The sequence below is a fragment of the Podarcis cretensis genome (genome assembly GCF_951804945.1).
Source record: "Podarcis cretensis genome assembly, chromosome: 11".
Lineage (NCBI taxonomy): Eukaryota > Metazoa > Chordata > Lepidosauria > Squamata > Lacertidae > Podarcis > Podarcis cretensis.
In genome coordinates, this window is record NC_137180.1 from 56,082,100 (window position 1) to 56,099,736 (window position 17,637).

The following is a 17,637-nucleotide window of genomic DNA, read 5'->3' on the forward strand; positions in this document are numbered from 1 at the left end:
GGAGCACAATTTCTGTTCTCATCCTGAAGCAAAGTTCTTAACCCGAGGTACTATTTCTGGCTTAGCGGAGTCTGTAACCCGAAGCGTCTGTAACCCGAGGTACCACTGTACCATATAGATGGATGGTGCCTGATATATAAACACAGTAAATTAACAGCAGTACAATATAGCAATAACAGCAATGGCTCGATTTGACGTGGAGCGCACTCTCGTCTCTTTAAGCATGGCTCCCTACCTAATTCCCATTAGCCAATCTTGCTCATTGTGCAAGTAATAGTAGTTGAGGGTAATCCGTGCGCGCACGCCTGCACCTAACTTCTATTCCTTTCCTCCTCTGACACTTCCTCAAACCTTTCCTGCTTTTCCTCCCTTCTCTCCTTCTTCTCTCTCCCCCCCCCCCGCTCTGCCTCCTCCTCCCCAGACTTCAGGAATTAAAGAGGAAAAAAAATAGCTTTTAGAAACCCGATGCCTTTTTTGCGCAATACAATCACTGTGCTTTTTTTTTAAAAAAATAAAAAAGCGACAGGGTGTCTAGACGCCCACGTGATAAGAGGCGGGCGGCGCGCAGGGGGGGGGGGACGGACGACGGGGACGACGACGGGTTTGCCTGGGCAGGGCAGCGCCGCTGCGCAGTCTGGAAGCCACCGAGGCAAGGCAAGAGATCGGGAAGGAGGGAGGGGGAAAGAGAGAGAGAGGGAGAGAGAGAAATAACCGGGGGAGGAGGAGGAGACGGAGTCTGGCTCGAGCTGGCTGGCTGTCTCGAGAGGAGGGATCAGAAGCGAGAGCTGCCCAAGCGCGCCCCCCCCCCCTCCAGCCAGCCAGCCCGGCGGCAGAGGCGCACTGGGGCTCTCAGCTTAGGTGATCTCCCCTCATCCCTCTGCCTTGCAAAAAAAAAAAGCTCTCGCCCTCCCCCGAAGGTTTTTTCCATTTTATTTTAACCCCCCCCCCTTTTTTTTTTTTTTTTGCAAAATCGCGGAGCTGCAGAAGGAAAGCTCGGGAAGGAGGAGAGAGGGAAGGAGGGAGGGAAGAAGAAAAGAGGTGGAGGAAGAGCGCGAGAGCGCGCAAGCCAAGCTCCGGGCTCTGCTGCTGCGTTTCGGGAAAGGAAGAAGGGAACGGAAAAAGGAAGGGAGGGGAAGGCAAGAGCCAGCCCAGGCGAAAGGAACTGGGTGGATAGTAAACCACCACCCCCCTCCTTGCCTCCGCCGCCGCCGCCCGGTTCCTCCTCTGGCTTTCTGCTGCGTGCTTGTGTGTGTCGACGGGAGAGGCGATGCTCGTGCTGGAAGGCGGAGGCGGAGGGCAAGCGGCGCAGGCAGCCGCCAGACGCAAGAGCTGAGAGGCGGAGGAGGGGCTGGCGACACTTTTTCCGCCGCTGTCATTCAGAGGAGCGTCCTCGCTCACTTCTCCCGGATTCCTTTCGATCGCCGACGGTCCCCCGACCCATCCTTCTCCTTCGCCCCTGGAACCAGAGGAGAAGGGGGGAGGGCAAGGAAAAAGGTGGCGGTGGGTGGAGAGATCTTTTAAAGGGAGAACTTGGAAGGGGGGCCCCCGGAATCCTGCGTTTTAAAAACTCTCCCTTTCTTGCTCGGAAAAGGAAGCAAGCAAGCGAGGGGCCACCCCGCCAGGGAGCAGCAAGATCAAAGCGCGTTTGGGAAGGGCAGACGCCGCCAGGGAGCGACCGGATCAAGGTGCTGCGAGCTGATCCGCAAATCGGGAGAGAGCTGCTCCTGCAAAGCTCTGCTTGGAAGAGGCGAAGAAAAACAGACCTATCGGGGCGAAAAGGAACGGGGATCTTTGGATGTTTTACTGTGGATTCCCCCCCCCCCCCTTCTCGACCAGATTTTTCTTCTTCCTTTGAAACGACCAGATCTAAATTATTGATTTTTTTAGTTTTTGGCTTGCCCCCATCCCCATTTTTGTAAACACCAGGTTCCCTCTTCCCCCTTCTGCACTTTTGGGCTGGATTTAGCACCTACTTTGATCACCTAAGGATCTAAAATCTTGTGCCTTTTTTTTTTTTTTTGCAACATTAAAGAAAATATTTTTTTTGTTTGGAAACGAAACTCCCTCCGCATCACCTCGCCCGAGGGCTTCTCCTTTGAACCACCGCTGAAGAAAATACTTCCATATCCCGTGGAGTTTCTTTGGACCGGGGGAGGGGGCGCAGAGGGCAAATCACCCCAGAACCCTTTCTTTGCCCCTTAGTGGATAATCCCCCCACCGCACGCACGCTTTAAAGAAACTGCCGGGGGTTTCTCCTTTTTGCTGTTGTTTTTGTGGATCTAGAAGGATTTGCGAAGAGAGGGAGCAAGGCAGACTTGAACCCGAGCCTTTTCCCAAGAGACTGGCGCATGCTTCACCTGGCTTCGCCTACGTCTCCCGCAGCAGGCAGCGCGCGGCGGCCGGCGCCCCCATCTCCCCCCGGCTCCGTCCTCTGTTTCCACTTCATCCCCATCATTTCAGGCTGCTTCTACTGGCTGCCTGGACTCGGCTCCCGGATTCTTCATGAGTTGCGGACGACATGCCCGTTTTTTAGCCGGGGAACCTTCTTCTCGTCCCGCATGTTCAGGACCAAACGATCGCTGCTCGTCCGAAGACTCTGGCGGAGCCGTGCGCCCGGCGGGGAGGAAGAAGGCGGCGAGCTTGGAGAGGGGGCCGCCGACAGCCGGGCGCATGGGGCGGGCGGCGGCGGCGGCGGAGGAAGCCGGGGTTGCTGCATGGGCAAGTCGGGGAAGCTCGCCAAGGCACACCTCGGATCGGAGGCTGAACTGAAAGCGCTGACCCACTCGGTGCTGAAGAGGCTGAAGGAGAAGCACCTGGAGGGCCTCCTGCAAGCCGTGGAGTCCCGGGGGGGCACGCGGACCTCCTGCCTCCTGTTGCCCACCAAGGTGGACTCCAAACTGGGCCAGCATTGGTACTCGCTCCCTCTGCTGCTGTGCAAAGTCTTTCGGTGGCCCGATCTCAGGCACTGCTCGGAAGTCAAGAGGTTATGTTGCTGTGAATCTTATGGGAAAACGCACCCGGACCTGGTCTGCTGCAACCCCTATCACCTCAGCAGGCTCTGTGAACTAGGTAGGCACCGCTTTACAAATAACCCCTTACACCCCCACCCTCAAAAACCCCCCTGAGTGCATCGGTGTGTGTGTGTGTGTGTGTTTTGGACGGTCAAAAAAAAAAAAAAATAAGGGAGAAATGTCAGGCCTTTGCATTCCAAGTCTTGCTGCCTTCAAGTTGCTCTGGGTCTTTGTGGTGCATTGGAATTTTTTTTTTCGGGGGGGGGCACAGGCTTGCATCATTCCCTGGAAATGTTGAGATCTGGAATTAAGGGGCGACCCATATTATTCGGCCAGGGACCCAGTTTAAGTAGGGTACCTCCCTGTGCCCATTCCAGCTTTGTTTTGTTTTTAAAAGTTGCAAGCTTTGATGCCCTGTCAAAGAAAAGCCCTGTGTTTTTGTTGTGCATCAGAGGCTTCCCATATATGTCTGTTTTCCTAAGTTAAAAAATAAATAAAATACCCAGGGAGATTTTTAATTTTAGGTTTGAAAGAAGCCCAAAGGGAATTTTCTGTGAGTAGTGAGAACAGTATCGGACCTTTTCTCTCTCTGTTGCAAACCTGCCCAGTTCTGGGTTTTAGTGTTTGAAGTTCCTGTTGGACCTGCAATCAGGGGGAATGAAGAAAAGCATGCAACAATGATGGAAGGCTCTCCCACCTTCCACACTCTGTAAATAAATGCATTTTTAAAACCCAGGCCATTAGTTTAAGGTGACATCAAACATTCCTCTGTGTTTTCTTAGTGTAGATTTTACTATTTATGCAAAGGAGCTGTAACGCATAGTGCAGGATCAAAGAGGTCCTGATTGGTTTTTGGCAAATACATCCCCAGATCCTCCGGTTTTTTAACATACAGATCTCCAGCCAGCCTGAGGTTTGCAAAAGTAATCCAACACTTTGCTGGCCAGCCGTCCCCAATATTCTCCCACTCAGCCCTCCTTCGCTGCTATAATATAAAAGACAACACACAATTTCCAGGCACCAATCTTCTTTCCTCCTCCGGGCAGGTTGCCTTTTGGTTTCCAAACTGGAAAGGTTGAAGGGGGGGGGGGTGAGAAGAGAGAAGAATCCTCAATGAAAACCCTTTTTTTGTGTGTGCTTCTGAGTGTAAAGTTCACAGCCTGCATCAAGTTTTGTGTATGTGAGTGAGTGAGTGAGTGAGTGAGAGTGAAAGAGAGAGAGGTAGAGAACTGTTTGGTATGTCTTAAGTCATGCTAGCGACCCCTCTCTCCCACCCAAGCCCTCTGAAAACCTCGAGGCTGCAAACTCCCCCCACTCTGACCCCCTTCTTCTCCAAACCGCTTGCAAAAACTTTGGCACAACTTTTGAGCAGCGCAGAAGAAAACTGCCCAGTTATGCAGGGCCGGGAAGTTCTTTTGCTGCTGTTGTTCTTTTCAAAGTGGGAGGAAAATGTGAGTCTTGAATTCTGTACTTGTATCTCTCCCTTCTCTTCCCCCCCCCCCCAGCCATCCCACCCGCCCTCTTTCCTCTCCCCACTCTCCCCCCTAGGCTTTCTGTGAAATGTTAAATGTGCATGCGGAGAGCTAGCCGGGGATTATCAGGGAGCCGGGATCAGTTGGTGATTTCCAGAGCTGGAGTGTTTCAGCCCAGCCAAGGAGGCCCCCGCTCGAGACAGCCAGAGGAGCAGATAGTGCGAGCGACTGGCGCCAGCCGGCCCCCTTTGTTTATCTGACAGTTAAATATCAAGGCAATCGCCGCCTAGCCTGCCCGGCCTCCAACCCCCAGAGCTAAGACAAACAGTTTTGCTACAAGAATGCCACTGTTATCATAAGTTCCTATCTTTCTCTCTCTCTCCCCCCTCCTCTCTTCTCATGGCTCTGCTTTTATTTTCTCTGTACTTTTCTAATTCCAGAGTCTCCCCCTCCTCCTTATTCGAGATATCCAATGGATTTTCTCAAACCAACTGGTAAGTAGACTTGTTTTTAAAACAAACCGAACATTTTTTGGGGATGGGAAACTTGGAAACTTTTTTTTCCTGGGAAGGCGGTTCTCTCCCCACATTGCATGCTCATGGCTCTTTCCTTACGATTGTATTGTTTTGTATTATTACTACTATTATTATTAAGAATCCATTGGTTTGTTTCGCTTTTTTCAGCTCTTGTTTGCTTTCCTAGCACTCCTACACAGTTAATCACAAGCAATTCCGCATTAAGATAAGTGGGATTTGTTCCTGAATAAGTGTGGATTGTGGGATTTTAGCCTTTGTTCTTTAAACCCACCAGCTTTCACAAGAAGAGTCTGCCACGGGTCTTTCTAAGCTTGCCTTCCTTACTTGGAATAAGTTCCTTTCAAGTCAATGGGGTTTACTTCCAGTCTGATTGAGATCTAAGTATATTTGCATTTTAAGTCCAAAAGAGAGGCTGCAGAGGAACAAGCATTCCTCACCTGTTCCTGCACATAATTTACTCAGATGTAAGACCAAAGTGAGTTCAGGGGAGACAGACTCTCCCAACTTAAACCTGCAGTCCAAATCTTTAAAGCTCTTCCCTTAAAAACAAAAACAAACTTGGGTTTCTGTTAAAATGCAAACAAAAAGAGCACTGCTTCATGTCATCCTGACATTTCACCTGTAATGTTTTAGGAGGAGCAGAAGGTGGAACAATAGAAAACTATTTATTTTTGATTGGTGAATAATGGAATGAGTGGATTTCGAGTAATACGGTTTTCCTGAAATGTCCTATTTGTTATTTCACTTTTGCTTGAAAATCCTGCTTTTGGCACAAGTAAGAGCACACCGAAAAAGAATTATGAAGGGGCACACAGATGTTTTTAGCACATTTCTCCCTGCATCCTTGGTTGCTTGTAATTGAATGGCAGGCTGCCAGGGCAGAAGCCCATTCGAGGCTGGCACCAAACGCTGTTGCGGTTGTCTGCATAAACTTTTGGCTGGCAGCAGGGCTCACCCTGTGCTAGATAAATAGGCTGGCATTGTGGAAGGGAGAGAGAGGGTTTAGTGAAAATCGGAAATGTGGATGAAACTGAGGGGGGAGGGAAATAAAATTCCACAAAGCCACTTCATATCTCTCCCAAAGATTAATGGACCAAAATACAGATTGCAGAGCAGTTGTCTCTATTGATTACATCCTGATGTCAAGTCGAGTCAATAGAGTTAGCAAGGTTTTTAAAATTGACTTCTTTGTAAAGGCCCAGTTTCAGGCAGTACCAGGAAACTAGTCTCTGCTCTACCGAAGTAAAACTTGTTACTGTTCAGTTCCCTGGACCTGTCTAGTTTGTCAAGTTTAAACATGGTTAATCCCCAGGGATGTACAAGATTGCAGTTTCCCTCTTCAGTGTTCCGGCCACTTTAGGCTGTAAGCTCCTTGCAGGCAGAGACCTTTATGAGAGCTGTTGTAGTGTAGACTGAGCTATGAATCAGGAAGTGCTTAGTTCAGTTATTTGCCATGAATGTGGCCTCCAGCAAATCAGCCTCAATTCCCCCATCTGCAATTTGGGGCCTAATAACACCGACATGCCTCTCTTCCAGGGTTTATTAGGATTATAGCTGGATATTGCATGTGAAACACTTTGAACCCTTGAAAGCACTATGCTGCTGTCCAGTATTATAAACAACAACAATGATTTCTTAAAATACTAAAAGTGATTGAAGCACAGCTGTGGACACCCCCCCCCCCCCCGCTTTGTTATTTTTGTAACTTTATGTGTGTTGAGGTGTTTAGCTCTCTTTTGGCCTGCAGTTCTTCTGCATGGAGTGAGGATCATTGAATACAGTGCTTCTTACTTCAGAGTAAACATGCACTGCACAAGGTAGTCGCGTCTTGCTGACATTTCTTTATGCCATGTGCAAGCAGGAGAATGGATTTGCAAGGGGTAGGAAACATCATTTAGATGTGCTCACTGAGATGACAATTAATGTCATGGTTTGCAATCCTTGCAACGCACAATTTATTACTTGCTTTAGCAAGCAATAGTGTGTGGTTTCTGATAGACATATGCCCACTCCAAGGTTGCGTTAGATGCTAAAGCATCTATCATAACAGGTTCCCAGCAGTCTGTCACATTGCAGTGTGACGAAGAACAAGAAATAACAGGTTCAAACCCCATGGCATCCTTAAATGCACTCATTTTAATTTTGCACTATATGGGTGCCATTCATTCCAAAGGAGGGAGAAGATTACATTTGGGGAGTCTGTTTTGCAGTGTTGCAAAAGCTGACCTGGCACCTATAGAAAGGGACTGCAGTTAGCCAGCTGTGCTCCAGTGGATGACAGAATGGACTTGAAGCTGTGACACTTTGCAATCAAATAACTGTTCTCGGTGCAGCCTTGGGCAAGTCACCTTCGCTCAGTCTCAGTTTCTCGTTTGTAAAATGGTGGTGCTGTTTTATCTATCTATCTAGCCTGCTTTTCAGACAAATGCTGTCTCCCAAGCAGCTCACATCAATTAAAAAAAAGAAATAATGACGAAGAGGCGGGCCCTGCCCCCAGGCTTGCAAACCGAAAAGACAAGACACACAAGGCAAAGGGGAGTGGAGGGAAAAGGTAGAGAGGGAGAGATCTTGGCTTGACAGCGCCAGACAGAACAATGTGGTGAGTTGTAAACAGGCGTTGATGTTCGTCTGGGGCCAGACAGATCTTCCCTTGCTTGGAGGCCTTTGCTGCCTGGATAGAGGTGCTGGCAACTGACCCAGCAGCCCTGACTGGTGGCTGAGGCCAGAATGTGCTTCCTGCCACTTCTGCAATCCAGGGACACAACTGCTGGGTCCTTAGAGCTGAACGTTCTTTCTAGCAGGGAAGGGGAGAGACAAAAGTCCCCTGCCTCTGGTGAATGTCAGTGTTCGTTGTTACCTTTTGGGACTCGTAGTGCAGGCAGTATGAGAGGTGCCGGCAGAGCCAACAAATTCTGGATTTGTTCCCAGGATGCTGGTAGCCAGTGCTGAGGGCAGACTGAGATGATGGGGCCATGGCCTTTTCGCCATAATGGTCCAACCTCTGCTGGTCAATGGACAGAGCTAGGCTGGCTTTGGCCTCGCCATAATGTTCTTCTTGGGAAGCAGAGGATACATTGCAGGAGTTCTTGGTTTTCCACCTGGAGGATGGGTTCAGGGTCTTGCTGTCCCATTAAAATGTGCCATGTAAAAATAGTGTTGCTTTATCTTGCGGCTGTTTCCTCTGAACTAAGCCCTACTGCATTTGATCAGGCTTTATCCCAAGGAAGTCTGCACACACTATTGCAGGTTCAAGGGTGCAATTCTAAACACACCTGCTTGGACAAAGCCAAGCCAGGGAGACTTACTTCCAAGCAAAAGTGGTTAGGATTGAGGTGTCAGTGTTGTGATTTGTGTGTATGTGTTTAAAAAAGCACATTTTTGTTTATTTACTGCTAATTGCTGTCTGTTGCAGAGACCCAGGGGAATTTGGAAAGAGTGGGCATATCTGGCAACACCAGAGCTGTTTGGAAAGAATGGTTAAGGGCCTGCCATTTGGTTTCCGGTAAAGATGCTAGGATAAATCTATTAGCAGGAGTTTAAACATCCAGTCGGCTGTTGCCAGGGCCTCATTTTCAGTTAGTGGAGTGATATATTTATTCATTAGCAAGTGTTGACATAAGGTAGCAAAACTGTGTGTAAACAGAAAAAAAAAGCCACAGAATGTGAACGTGCCGTTTTGAAAGGAAAAGTTCTCTGTATCGGCCAATGGGAAGTGATTAATGGACCCGGTCGGAAATGAAAAGGCCCCCCTCCTTTAAGTCCGCTTGGCAGTTGAACTCTGAATATTGTCGCACGTGGAGCATGGAGACAAAAATACTCCATAAGTCTGTCATTACAGGTGGTTATTACAACCTCTGACTCCCATTTGACTTCCTGTTTAATCAAGGCCATTGTGAGGATTGAGAGAGTGAGCAAAAGAGAAGTCAGTTGGTCTGTATATCATTTCTATGTTCTGCTATGATTTCCCCCTCTCCCTTTACTAAAACTGTTGTTTAAATACTGTTTGCTTGAGCCTCAGTAGACAAGAGTACTGGTGCTTCAGCTGGAGCAATTTGGGGACAGTGCAGATTGGAACGCACTGTGTTTTGAAGTGGTACAGCACTCTAAATCAGTGCAGTTTCTCCGTTTGCTGATAGAGCAACTGTACTAATGAAAACATTGATTGTTGCCTTAGGATGAGGAACCTCTGGTCTTCCAGATGTTTTGCGGCTTACAGCTCCAATCATCCCTGTTCATTGGCCATGCTATGCTGCCTGGAGCTAGATGGGAGCTGGAGCCACAACAAGATGTGGAAGTGCCACAGGTTCCCCATCTCTGCCTTGCATCCAAATTGGTGCTTAGGAATGCAAAACTCTTTCCCCAGCCCTGCTCTTGGTGATATCACCTTGACAACAAGCCGCTGTGCTTGCAGCACCAACATGCCTGCGTAGTTAGATTATTTGAATTGCCTTTGCTTGCGAAAGGGTGTTCCTCCTCGTGGATGTCTCCCAAAGCCTTTCTAAACAGGAATGTAGAAAACTTCAGAGCAACCTAATAAGATATGCAGATGTGTACTGTTAGTCCAGTTTTTCCAAAGAGGTTATGTGAGGCAGAGCAGAGTATCTGCAAAGCTATAGGCAATGGATGTTGAGTCAATACATGTTGAACAGCAGGAGTTTTGGTGCAGGGAAGAGAGAGACTGGTGCCATGTGTACCACCAAATGATGGTTCAGAGTTCCATTTTTGAGCTGCAAAGGTGAAGATCTTGGAACTATATACAGTCGTACCTCCGTTTACGTATCCCTCTGGTTACGTAAACTTCGGGATGCACGCCCGGCAAACCCGGAAGTATTTTACCGGGGTTCGGTGCAGAAGCCGTCCTCAGGTTGTGGAAACCTCGGGATCTGACCGGATCTCCGGAACGGATCCCATCTGCAACCGGAGGTACCACTGTATATTCTATACTAGTTACTCTAGAATTGATGGCTGGTAGCTGGAAATGTGGACAGCTGACTTCAACTTACAGTTGAAGTTGTTTTGGCCTACAACTCCCATGACCCCTAGCTAACAGGACCAGTGATCAGGGATGATGGGAATTGTAGTCCAAAACATCTGGAGGGCCAAAGGTTGGGGGTGCCTGATGTAGAGCATGCATGTCACAGAGACACTTGCAAACTGTATATGTACATCAGAGAAAAACAACATGTGTGTTCCCTATCTGCTTTAATTTATCTTACCATCTATCATGGTTGCAGCTGCCCTTCCAGTTAGTCCTGGGTGATGCTCATGGCAATCCTATTTTATCCTCCCAGCAGCCCTGTGAATGGTAGGTTATTACACTGAGAAATGATGACTGCCCCAAGATCACCCAGTTTGCTTGCTGACTGAGTAGGGATAGACACTCTAGGCGTCTGGTCCAGGTTCAGATCTCTTTCACCTGCCACACCATGCTTTTCCAAGGAGAAACTATAGAGCGGGAATCATGATTATAATTTGTTTTAGCGCTTAGAAGAGCTGAATCGGATATTGGCATGTGTTGCATTTTAATCAACCCACGATGATAATAATAAAAAAGGTTTTGTGGATGCTCTGTATGTGGGGCAATGGCCAAGCCTAGGTATTTTTGAAAGCCAACATCACCTCCACATAAAGCACTCTTATTCCACTTTATAACAGTTGTGGAGAATCTGAAGAACTGTAGTTTGGGAAGAGGGGTGGGAATAATACACAACAGTTCCCAGAATCCTTTGGAGAAGCCATGACTGTTAAAGTGGTCTGAGAGTGCTTTGAATGTATGGTGTGGAACTGGTGTTGAGTTTTAAAAATACCCGAAATATCCATATCCTGTGTGTGAAGGAGTTGTAATTTTTTGCTGTCCTCATTGTGGGCCCTTTGCTCATTTATGTCTCCTTGGTTTTTGGAGACCCCTTTGTCCACATTCCTACCTGCTCCATGGCCTTTTCCCACTTTAGCTTCGGAAAATCCTCTCCCTTCCCTTGTTTTCCTAGAGGTTCCTGAATTGCAATGTGATCTCTGCTACTGAAAGGGGCATCTCAAGCCCCCAGTCACATCATGACCCACAGTATTAAATCACACTGCTAATTCTGAAACATCAGGTTGGGAGAAACTGGGAAGGACTGTAGTTTGTTGGGTAGAAACACCTGCTTTACATGCAGAAGCTCCCAGGTTGAATCACTGGCCTCTCCAGGTAAGGCCTGGAAAACCACCTGCTCCGAAATCCTGGAGAGCTTCTGCCAATCAGTTCAGATAATACTGAGCTAGATGAACCAGCAGTCTGTCTTTGTTTAAAGCATACTCCCTGTCTGAGGTTTTCGGGAAGGGCCATAGCCCTGTGGCAGAGCATCTGTCTGGAATGCAGAAGGTCCCATCTTCATCCTCAGGTGGGTCTGGAAGAGACTCTGCAGTTATGAAATCTTGGAGAGCAGCTGCCAGTAGCCACATATTGAGCTAGATGGACCAGAGGGTCTGACTCAGCATAAGGCAAAAAAAAACTTGACATGAGCCAACAGTGTGACGCGGCAGCTAAAAAAGCCAATGCAATTCTGGGCTGCATCAATAGGAGTATAGCATCTAGATCAAGGGAAGTAATAGTGCCACTGTATTCTGCTCTGGTCAGACCTCACCTGGAGTACTGTGTCCAGTTCTGGGCACCACAGTTCAAGAAGGACACTGACAAACTGGAACGTGTCCAGAGGAGGGCAACCAAAATGGTCAAAGGCCTGGAAACGATGCCTTATGAAGAACGGCTAAGGGAGCTGGGCATGTTTAGCCTGGAGAAGAGGAGGTTAAGGGGTGATATGATAGCCATGTTCAAATATATAAAAGGATGTCACATAGAGGAGGGAGAAAGGTTGTTTTCTGCTGCTCCAGAGAAGCGGACACGGAGCAATGGTTCCAAACTACAAGAAAAAAGATTCCACCTAAACATTAGGAAGAACTTCCTGACAGTAAGAGCTGTTCGACAGTGGAATTTGCTGCCAAGGAGTGTGGTGGAGTCTCCTTCTTTGGAGGTCTCTAAGCAGAGGCTTGACAACCATATATCAGGAGTGCTCTGATGGTGTTTCCTGCTTGGCAGGGGGTTGGACTCGATGGCCCTTGTGGTCTCTTCCAACTCTATGATTCTATGGCAGCTTCCTATGTTCTGCCACACTAGTTGCAAAGCAACAGATGTCCCACTGTTGAGCTGGGTTTGGAAATCCTAGAAGACGGGTTGAGGAACCTGCGCCCCACACTTGCAGGGCTTCAGCTTCCATCAGTGTGGCCACTAAGGGGTCAGGGAATGGGGGAGATAGAGCTCATCAGCACCTCCAAGACCACGTAGTCTTCACCCCTGAGCTACAGTTTGGGACTTGGCCATCATTCTGTCCCTTCCCTCCATACGTTCAGTAGCTCCCCTCTGCTTTTTCATACTCTTTGCATGGGTCTAGCTCTATGTTATCTGGGCTGTACCACTTGAGGTTGCCAAGGGAGGTTCATGCGGTGGAGAGTGGAGCATTCCGCCATGTCAGTTACCGCCGCTACCCCCAGGTCTGACCTGGTACAGCCCAGGCTCCTGCTCATACCTGGAGTGAGAATTAGGGCCATCTCAAGAACGAAGCATTTGAAGTAGAGCAAGAGGCAAAGCGTTGATGTCTCATTAAAAAAATAAAACAAGAGGCCGTTTCCTTAGAACGCTGAAAACACTGTACATTTAGAAAGTGTATAGTATACAGTATTTCACAAGTAACTCAATTTCCTGTCTGCCCCATTGTTTTCAGTTTGATTAAGTATATCCTGTTAAACTGTATATTCCTGTTCAGGGTTATACTTGACTCTGATAAAATGAGATTACACAGTCGCATACGCACACATACACGTGTTCCTTCTCTTATTTTTTTCAGGAGTGAGTTCTTGGAAAAACAACTTGGAGGGATGGGTAGAGAGGGGTTGAAGGCAAAGACTCTATGTGTTTTTGCATGTGTCCATCACTGTGCTGCAGCTATTGCGTGTCCTAACTTCATGTAGCCATAGGTCATGTTGACAGTTTGCCAGCTTGTCTTGAAGTTGGGCGCATCCTTAGATCGGCTTTTGATTTCCTTTATTTCTCCCCTGGACTTGAACTGCTTAGATTTGGATTTATGTCTATGAGCTGGGCTCCAGTTTTCCTCAGGCCCTGGTGGTGTGGGAAATGGTTGAGAATATGTGACTTCTAGACTTTTTTCACCCTCCTCTCCTAGAGCAGATCAAACTTTGTTTTGTTTGTTTGTTTTGTTTCTTAAAAAACAAAACCACAGAAACGCTTGAGTTTTCATTGCCAGGAACTTGAAAATTCACTCCCCAACACTTGTTTTTCCGTAAGACTCTTTTAAAATGACATTACATAACAGTTTGTAGTAGGGTAGCCATGTTGCATCAAAAACACCATAGTCTTGTGGCACCTTAAAGACTAACAATTTTATGATGGCATAAGTTTTAATGGATGCATCTGATGGAGTCTTTTCCACTGGTTGTCAGACATAGTTTGCCCAGACAAACTATTGCAAAGGCTGGTCATCATTTGGAAGATTCCTAATGAAATAATATGGAAACAAGGACAGTTTTTGTATTTTTTGAAAGGAATGCCTTTGGCAAAATGCCCCCCAGTTCTTCTTCAGTTTTGCATTGTCAACTCACTGCCTTAACGCAAATCAGTAGTGCGCCAGTGAAAACTCCTTTTTGATCTTGAGCTTTGGCTTAAACATGGCAAGATGGATATTTGAATAACCAGTGACCAGCCAGAAGAGAAAACCAGCCAAACAAAAGAAGGGATGAGGGGAAGAGAAGACTATTCCAGCCAGTCTGTAATCTCGTGCTCATTGACTAATGTGATTAAGTGGCAGAGTGGAGCCTAGACATGGGTGATGAGTTAGGGTGGATGTATCATGAAGAATTGCAGTGTCTCTGTGCAGACAATTAGTAATAACTTCCTGCTAAACGCTCTGGAATGTGCTTCATTTGGCTGGAGACATTGTGTGCCTTTCTCTCTCTCTTTTTGAAGTGGTATGTCATGCTTGTTTCTTAATTCATTTCCCTTTTCTCTTGCAGCAAGTTGTCCAGACTCTGTGCCTTCCTCCACTGAGACAGGGGGAACTAATTATCTGGCCCCTGGGGGGCTTTCAGGTAAGAAACAGGATTTCATTTGTACCCATGCTGTTGTACATTTCATAAACGTTTAGCAAGACTTTTAGCATTCTGATCCGGCAGATGTCTGTCACTGTGGTTTGCCCTGTCGTGGCTGAAGTGGTACCCATCTCTTCTCTTGTGTTAACTGGTAGGACAGATCCAGACAAAACACAGCCTGTTCTGTCCCCCTCTCATGAATGCAGTCATGCAGATGTTGGGAACTCGGTTGTCTGAAAAGCTCCAGCAGATGCCTTGAACTAGTTCAGCAGCAGAAAAGTCAGATGTGTGCTTGCAAAAAATCTAGATCTTTGAATCCAACCTCAATTGTGGTTCCATCGAAGGATACAGTCAAGACTATTTTAGGGACCTGTTGTGCAAAGGGCTGAAGAGCCATTTCATATTTTTAGGGGTCAGCAGCCAGTTGATCTGTTGCCGCAGATTTTCTGTGCACAGGGGCCTTGCATGCAGAAGGCTCCATGTTCCTGGCACAGAGTTGTAGAGTTGGAAGGGGCCATGAGGGTCATCTAGTCCAACCCCCTGCAGTGAAGGAATCTTTTTGTCCAATGTGGGTCCATCTTCAGGGGTGGGTGGGAAATGCTCCTGCCTAAAACCCTAAAGCAGGGTTTCCCATTTTTTGGGTCTCCAGGTGTTTGTGGACTACAGTTCGCATCACCCCTAACTAGCAGGACCAGTGGTCAAGGGTGGTGGGGACTGTAGTCCACAAACAGCTGGAAACACTGCGCTACAGAGCTGCTGTCACTCTGTGAACGGAGCTTGATGGACCAGTGGTCTGACTCTGTGTATGGCAGCTTCCTTTATACGTTTGTGCCAGCAATTATTCAGTGTGTAGGTCTTTGCTGATGGTAGCTGGCAACTTGATAACCATAGTGCCTTTACATGCAAGATACTCACGCAGTGGGGAGCATCTCTTCTTGATTTGGCACCATACAACAGATTTGTGTGATGCTGTAGCATTTGACACTTGGTGTTGAATAGTCCCAGGGCATAGTATTTCCTGGCTGCGCTGAAAACACCAGCCACCTTTCCCTCGCATTATCTTTCTGGCCCAACAACCTCGCCGTCAACCCCCGTCGTTAAAAGAGCTGGTTGTGATCCTAGACAAAGACTGCTGCTAGGCTGGCAGCTGCAACACAGCAGTTAGCTGAGGGCATTGTCTGACTATGTGATTTATGCACCGAGAGTTAAATTATATACTGTCCACTGCATGGGTGTGCCAGAGCAGGCTTCTGCTCCCCCCACCAAAGGTTGCAAGTTTGGGCTGGCATTTCAGTGATTCTGGTTGGGCTGTAAGACATTTTGGTGGCCCAGAACTCTAGGGAATGGAAATGGCTGGGTCTCTTGCAAAAAGACTTGTTAAAAGAGCATTATGAGGCACCTGGTTCGGAGAGCTGTTGTCTCTCAAATATCCCTTTGACTTCTAACTTGCCTGTAATGTTTATGGCTGCAATCCTGAGCTGAAGCTCAGGGGGGCTTGAACCTTGATTTTACTCAGACGGGCTTCTTTCAAAGCCTTCTTGTGCTTCCCTTTTTTTCTTTTTTTTTCTTTTTGCTGCTTGTGTAGTTCTGTTCCTTGAGATGCCCCTGATTTTTGTGTGTGTGTGTTTTTGCTAATGCCCCAAAAATACCTGTCTGGGCTTGTGAACCTTTCGGAAGACAAATATTCCTTGGCCAAGGAGTCCCTGCTTGATTTATGGTTTGTGGAATGGTTCTGCTCCTCCACTCATTAACCCTAGACCGGAATGTCAGAAATATGTCGGCTATCTGGTGGTGAGTGTGGATGTGGTGTGTGTGCCTTTCTCTCCAGGAATTGCAAGCAGCATGGCTATATTTAAGTGAGACTTGTTTGCTTTCCTTTTAGCGTAATACATACCCTGCCTGTGTGTCATTTGAGAGGGGAGTATTCTGTTTGTTCAAAGGGCCCTAATGAGAATTAATCAAATGAGCAGGAGGAGAGGGGAAAAGAGAGAGAAGTGGGGGCACTTGCAGGTTAGCCTTTGTTTTTCCTTCCTTGAAAAAAGAGAGCAACTTGTGGTTCTAGTTTTTCAGCAGGGCCTCCTTCTGCAAAAAGCTGAACATCATATGTAGGGGTGGGGGGGGGGCAAAACGAGAAGAAAGAAAGAATCCGTACAACACAATAAGGATGCTAGGTGGTTTCAAAGAAGCAGAAAAACATGCGTGAGTACGCGAGGGGGGTGCGGTTTAGTTTCTCAGGATACCACATGAAATAAGCACAGGAAGTACTAGCTTTTAAAGGAGACTCTTTTTGAAAGCGTTTGCGCATTGATAACATCTTGGTCTGTCTAGTCTGCTGCTGAAGGGGAGGGAAAGTGGGGGGGGGGCGTTATGGGGCTGCAGGAAATAACATCGCCTGCCTGGTGGTGGAATGCTTTCTTAGTAATGCAGGGGGAAAGTGGAAAACTGGTGCTTTCAGTGAGGTTTCCAGTTGCCGTCTTCCGCACTCGAAGCCTCATTGAACTAGATCTTATCCCTCTATAATTTTGGGGTGGGTGGGTGTTGGCGACTTCTGAGTTTTTTTAGCATGCCAGAGAGCCAGGTTCCCACTCTAAAAAGGGAATCTGTAAAAAATAAAAATAAAAAAATGTGTTTGTTGTTTTTTAACTGGACATTTTGTAGATATTTACAGTTTAATGAGGAGGGGAAGGGAGTGCTTTAAGTCACAAAGGAAATGGCGAGCTCTGAAGCAGAAGCTGAATACCTGCTGTGTGAAGGAGCATTTGTTCTGAATTTTGCCTGATTTTCTACTAAATCCACTGGAAATCTCGAAGTGTGCCTCTGAAAATTCCCTAGGAGGAGGAGGTGACTGCAGTCAAAAAGGCAAAAGGGGAAAACACTATCTAGGCATAGCTAAGCGTTTTAAAAGTCCAGTCAGGAAATTTTAGCACATGCTTGACTCCCACCCATTGCAAACATTAAGGTTTAAAAGTGCTATTTGAACAGGGCTTTTCGTGAGCTATTATCAGGGGCATTTAGGATACTTTACGTTTATCTGCAGTAGTAATAACTTCTCTAGGTTTAAGTAGGGGACGGTTCGCTGAAAAGCACACATATTCTTCCTTTTTCCTATTGCCTTCCATGAATGAGCTAGGCCAGTTGCCTTCTCACTTTATCCCAAGCAATTACGAAATGGGTTGTCAGAGTCATCTGTTTGTTTGCTTATTTTTTTATTAAATGTATGTCCTCCTTCCTCCCAAAGGAGCTCTGTTGCTCTCAGCACACAAACCAAACAAACTTACCTGCCACGATTCTCTCTCAAATTCTTACACACACATCACATAGGCTTTCTGTCTCTCTCACACACAGACCATGTATACACAAACCTACCTCCCGTTTTTTATTCTAATCCGTCATCTTGGCACCATGAGATATATATGGTGACCTGTCTACAGAACCTTTCACTGCTATGTGACTTAACCTTTCAAATGGTAAGATGTAAGA

The 17,637-nt window shown here is 47.1% G+C and overlaps 1 protein-coding gene across 2 annotated transcripts in view; it reads left to right on the plus strand.

The window, feature by feature from the left end:
• The window catches only part of SMAD7 (SMAD family member 7), a gene marked incomplete at its 5' end in the record, with an annotated part of 111,652 nt that overhangs the window by 57,258 nt on the left and 36,757 nt on the right, over positions 1–17,637 (plus strand). Inside the window, 3 exons of one of the 2 annotated variants that reach the window (XM_079994973.1) lie at positions 2,349–3,069; positions 4,924–4,977; positions 14,083–14,157. In XM_079994973.1, the coding sequence (XP_079851099.1) occupies positions 2,349–3,069; positions 4,924–4,977; positions 14,083–14,157 (850 nt within the window). Of the gene's footprint in view, positions 1–2,348; positions 3,070–4,923; positions 4,978–14,082; positions 14,158–17,637 lie in introns of those variants that run through there. The other variant, XM_079994974.1, reaches the window with a different exon arrangement.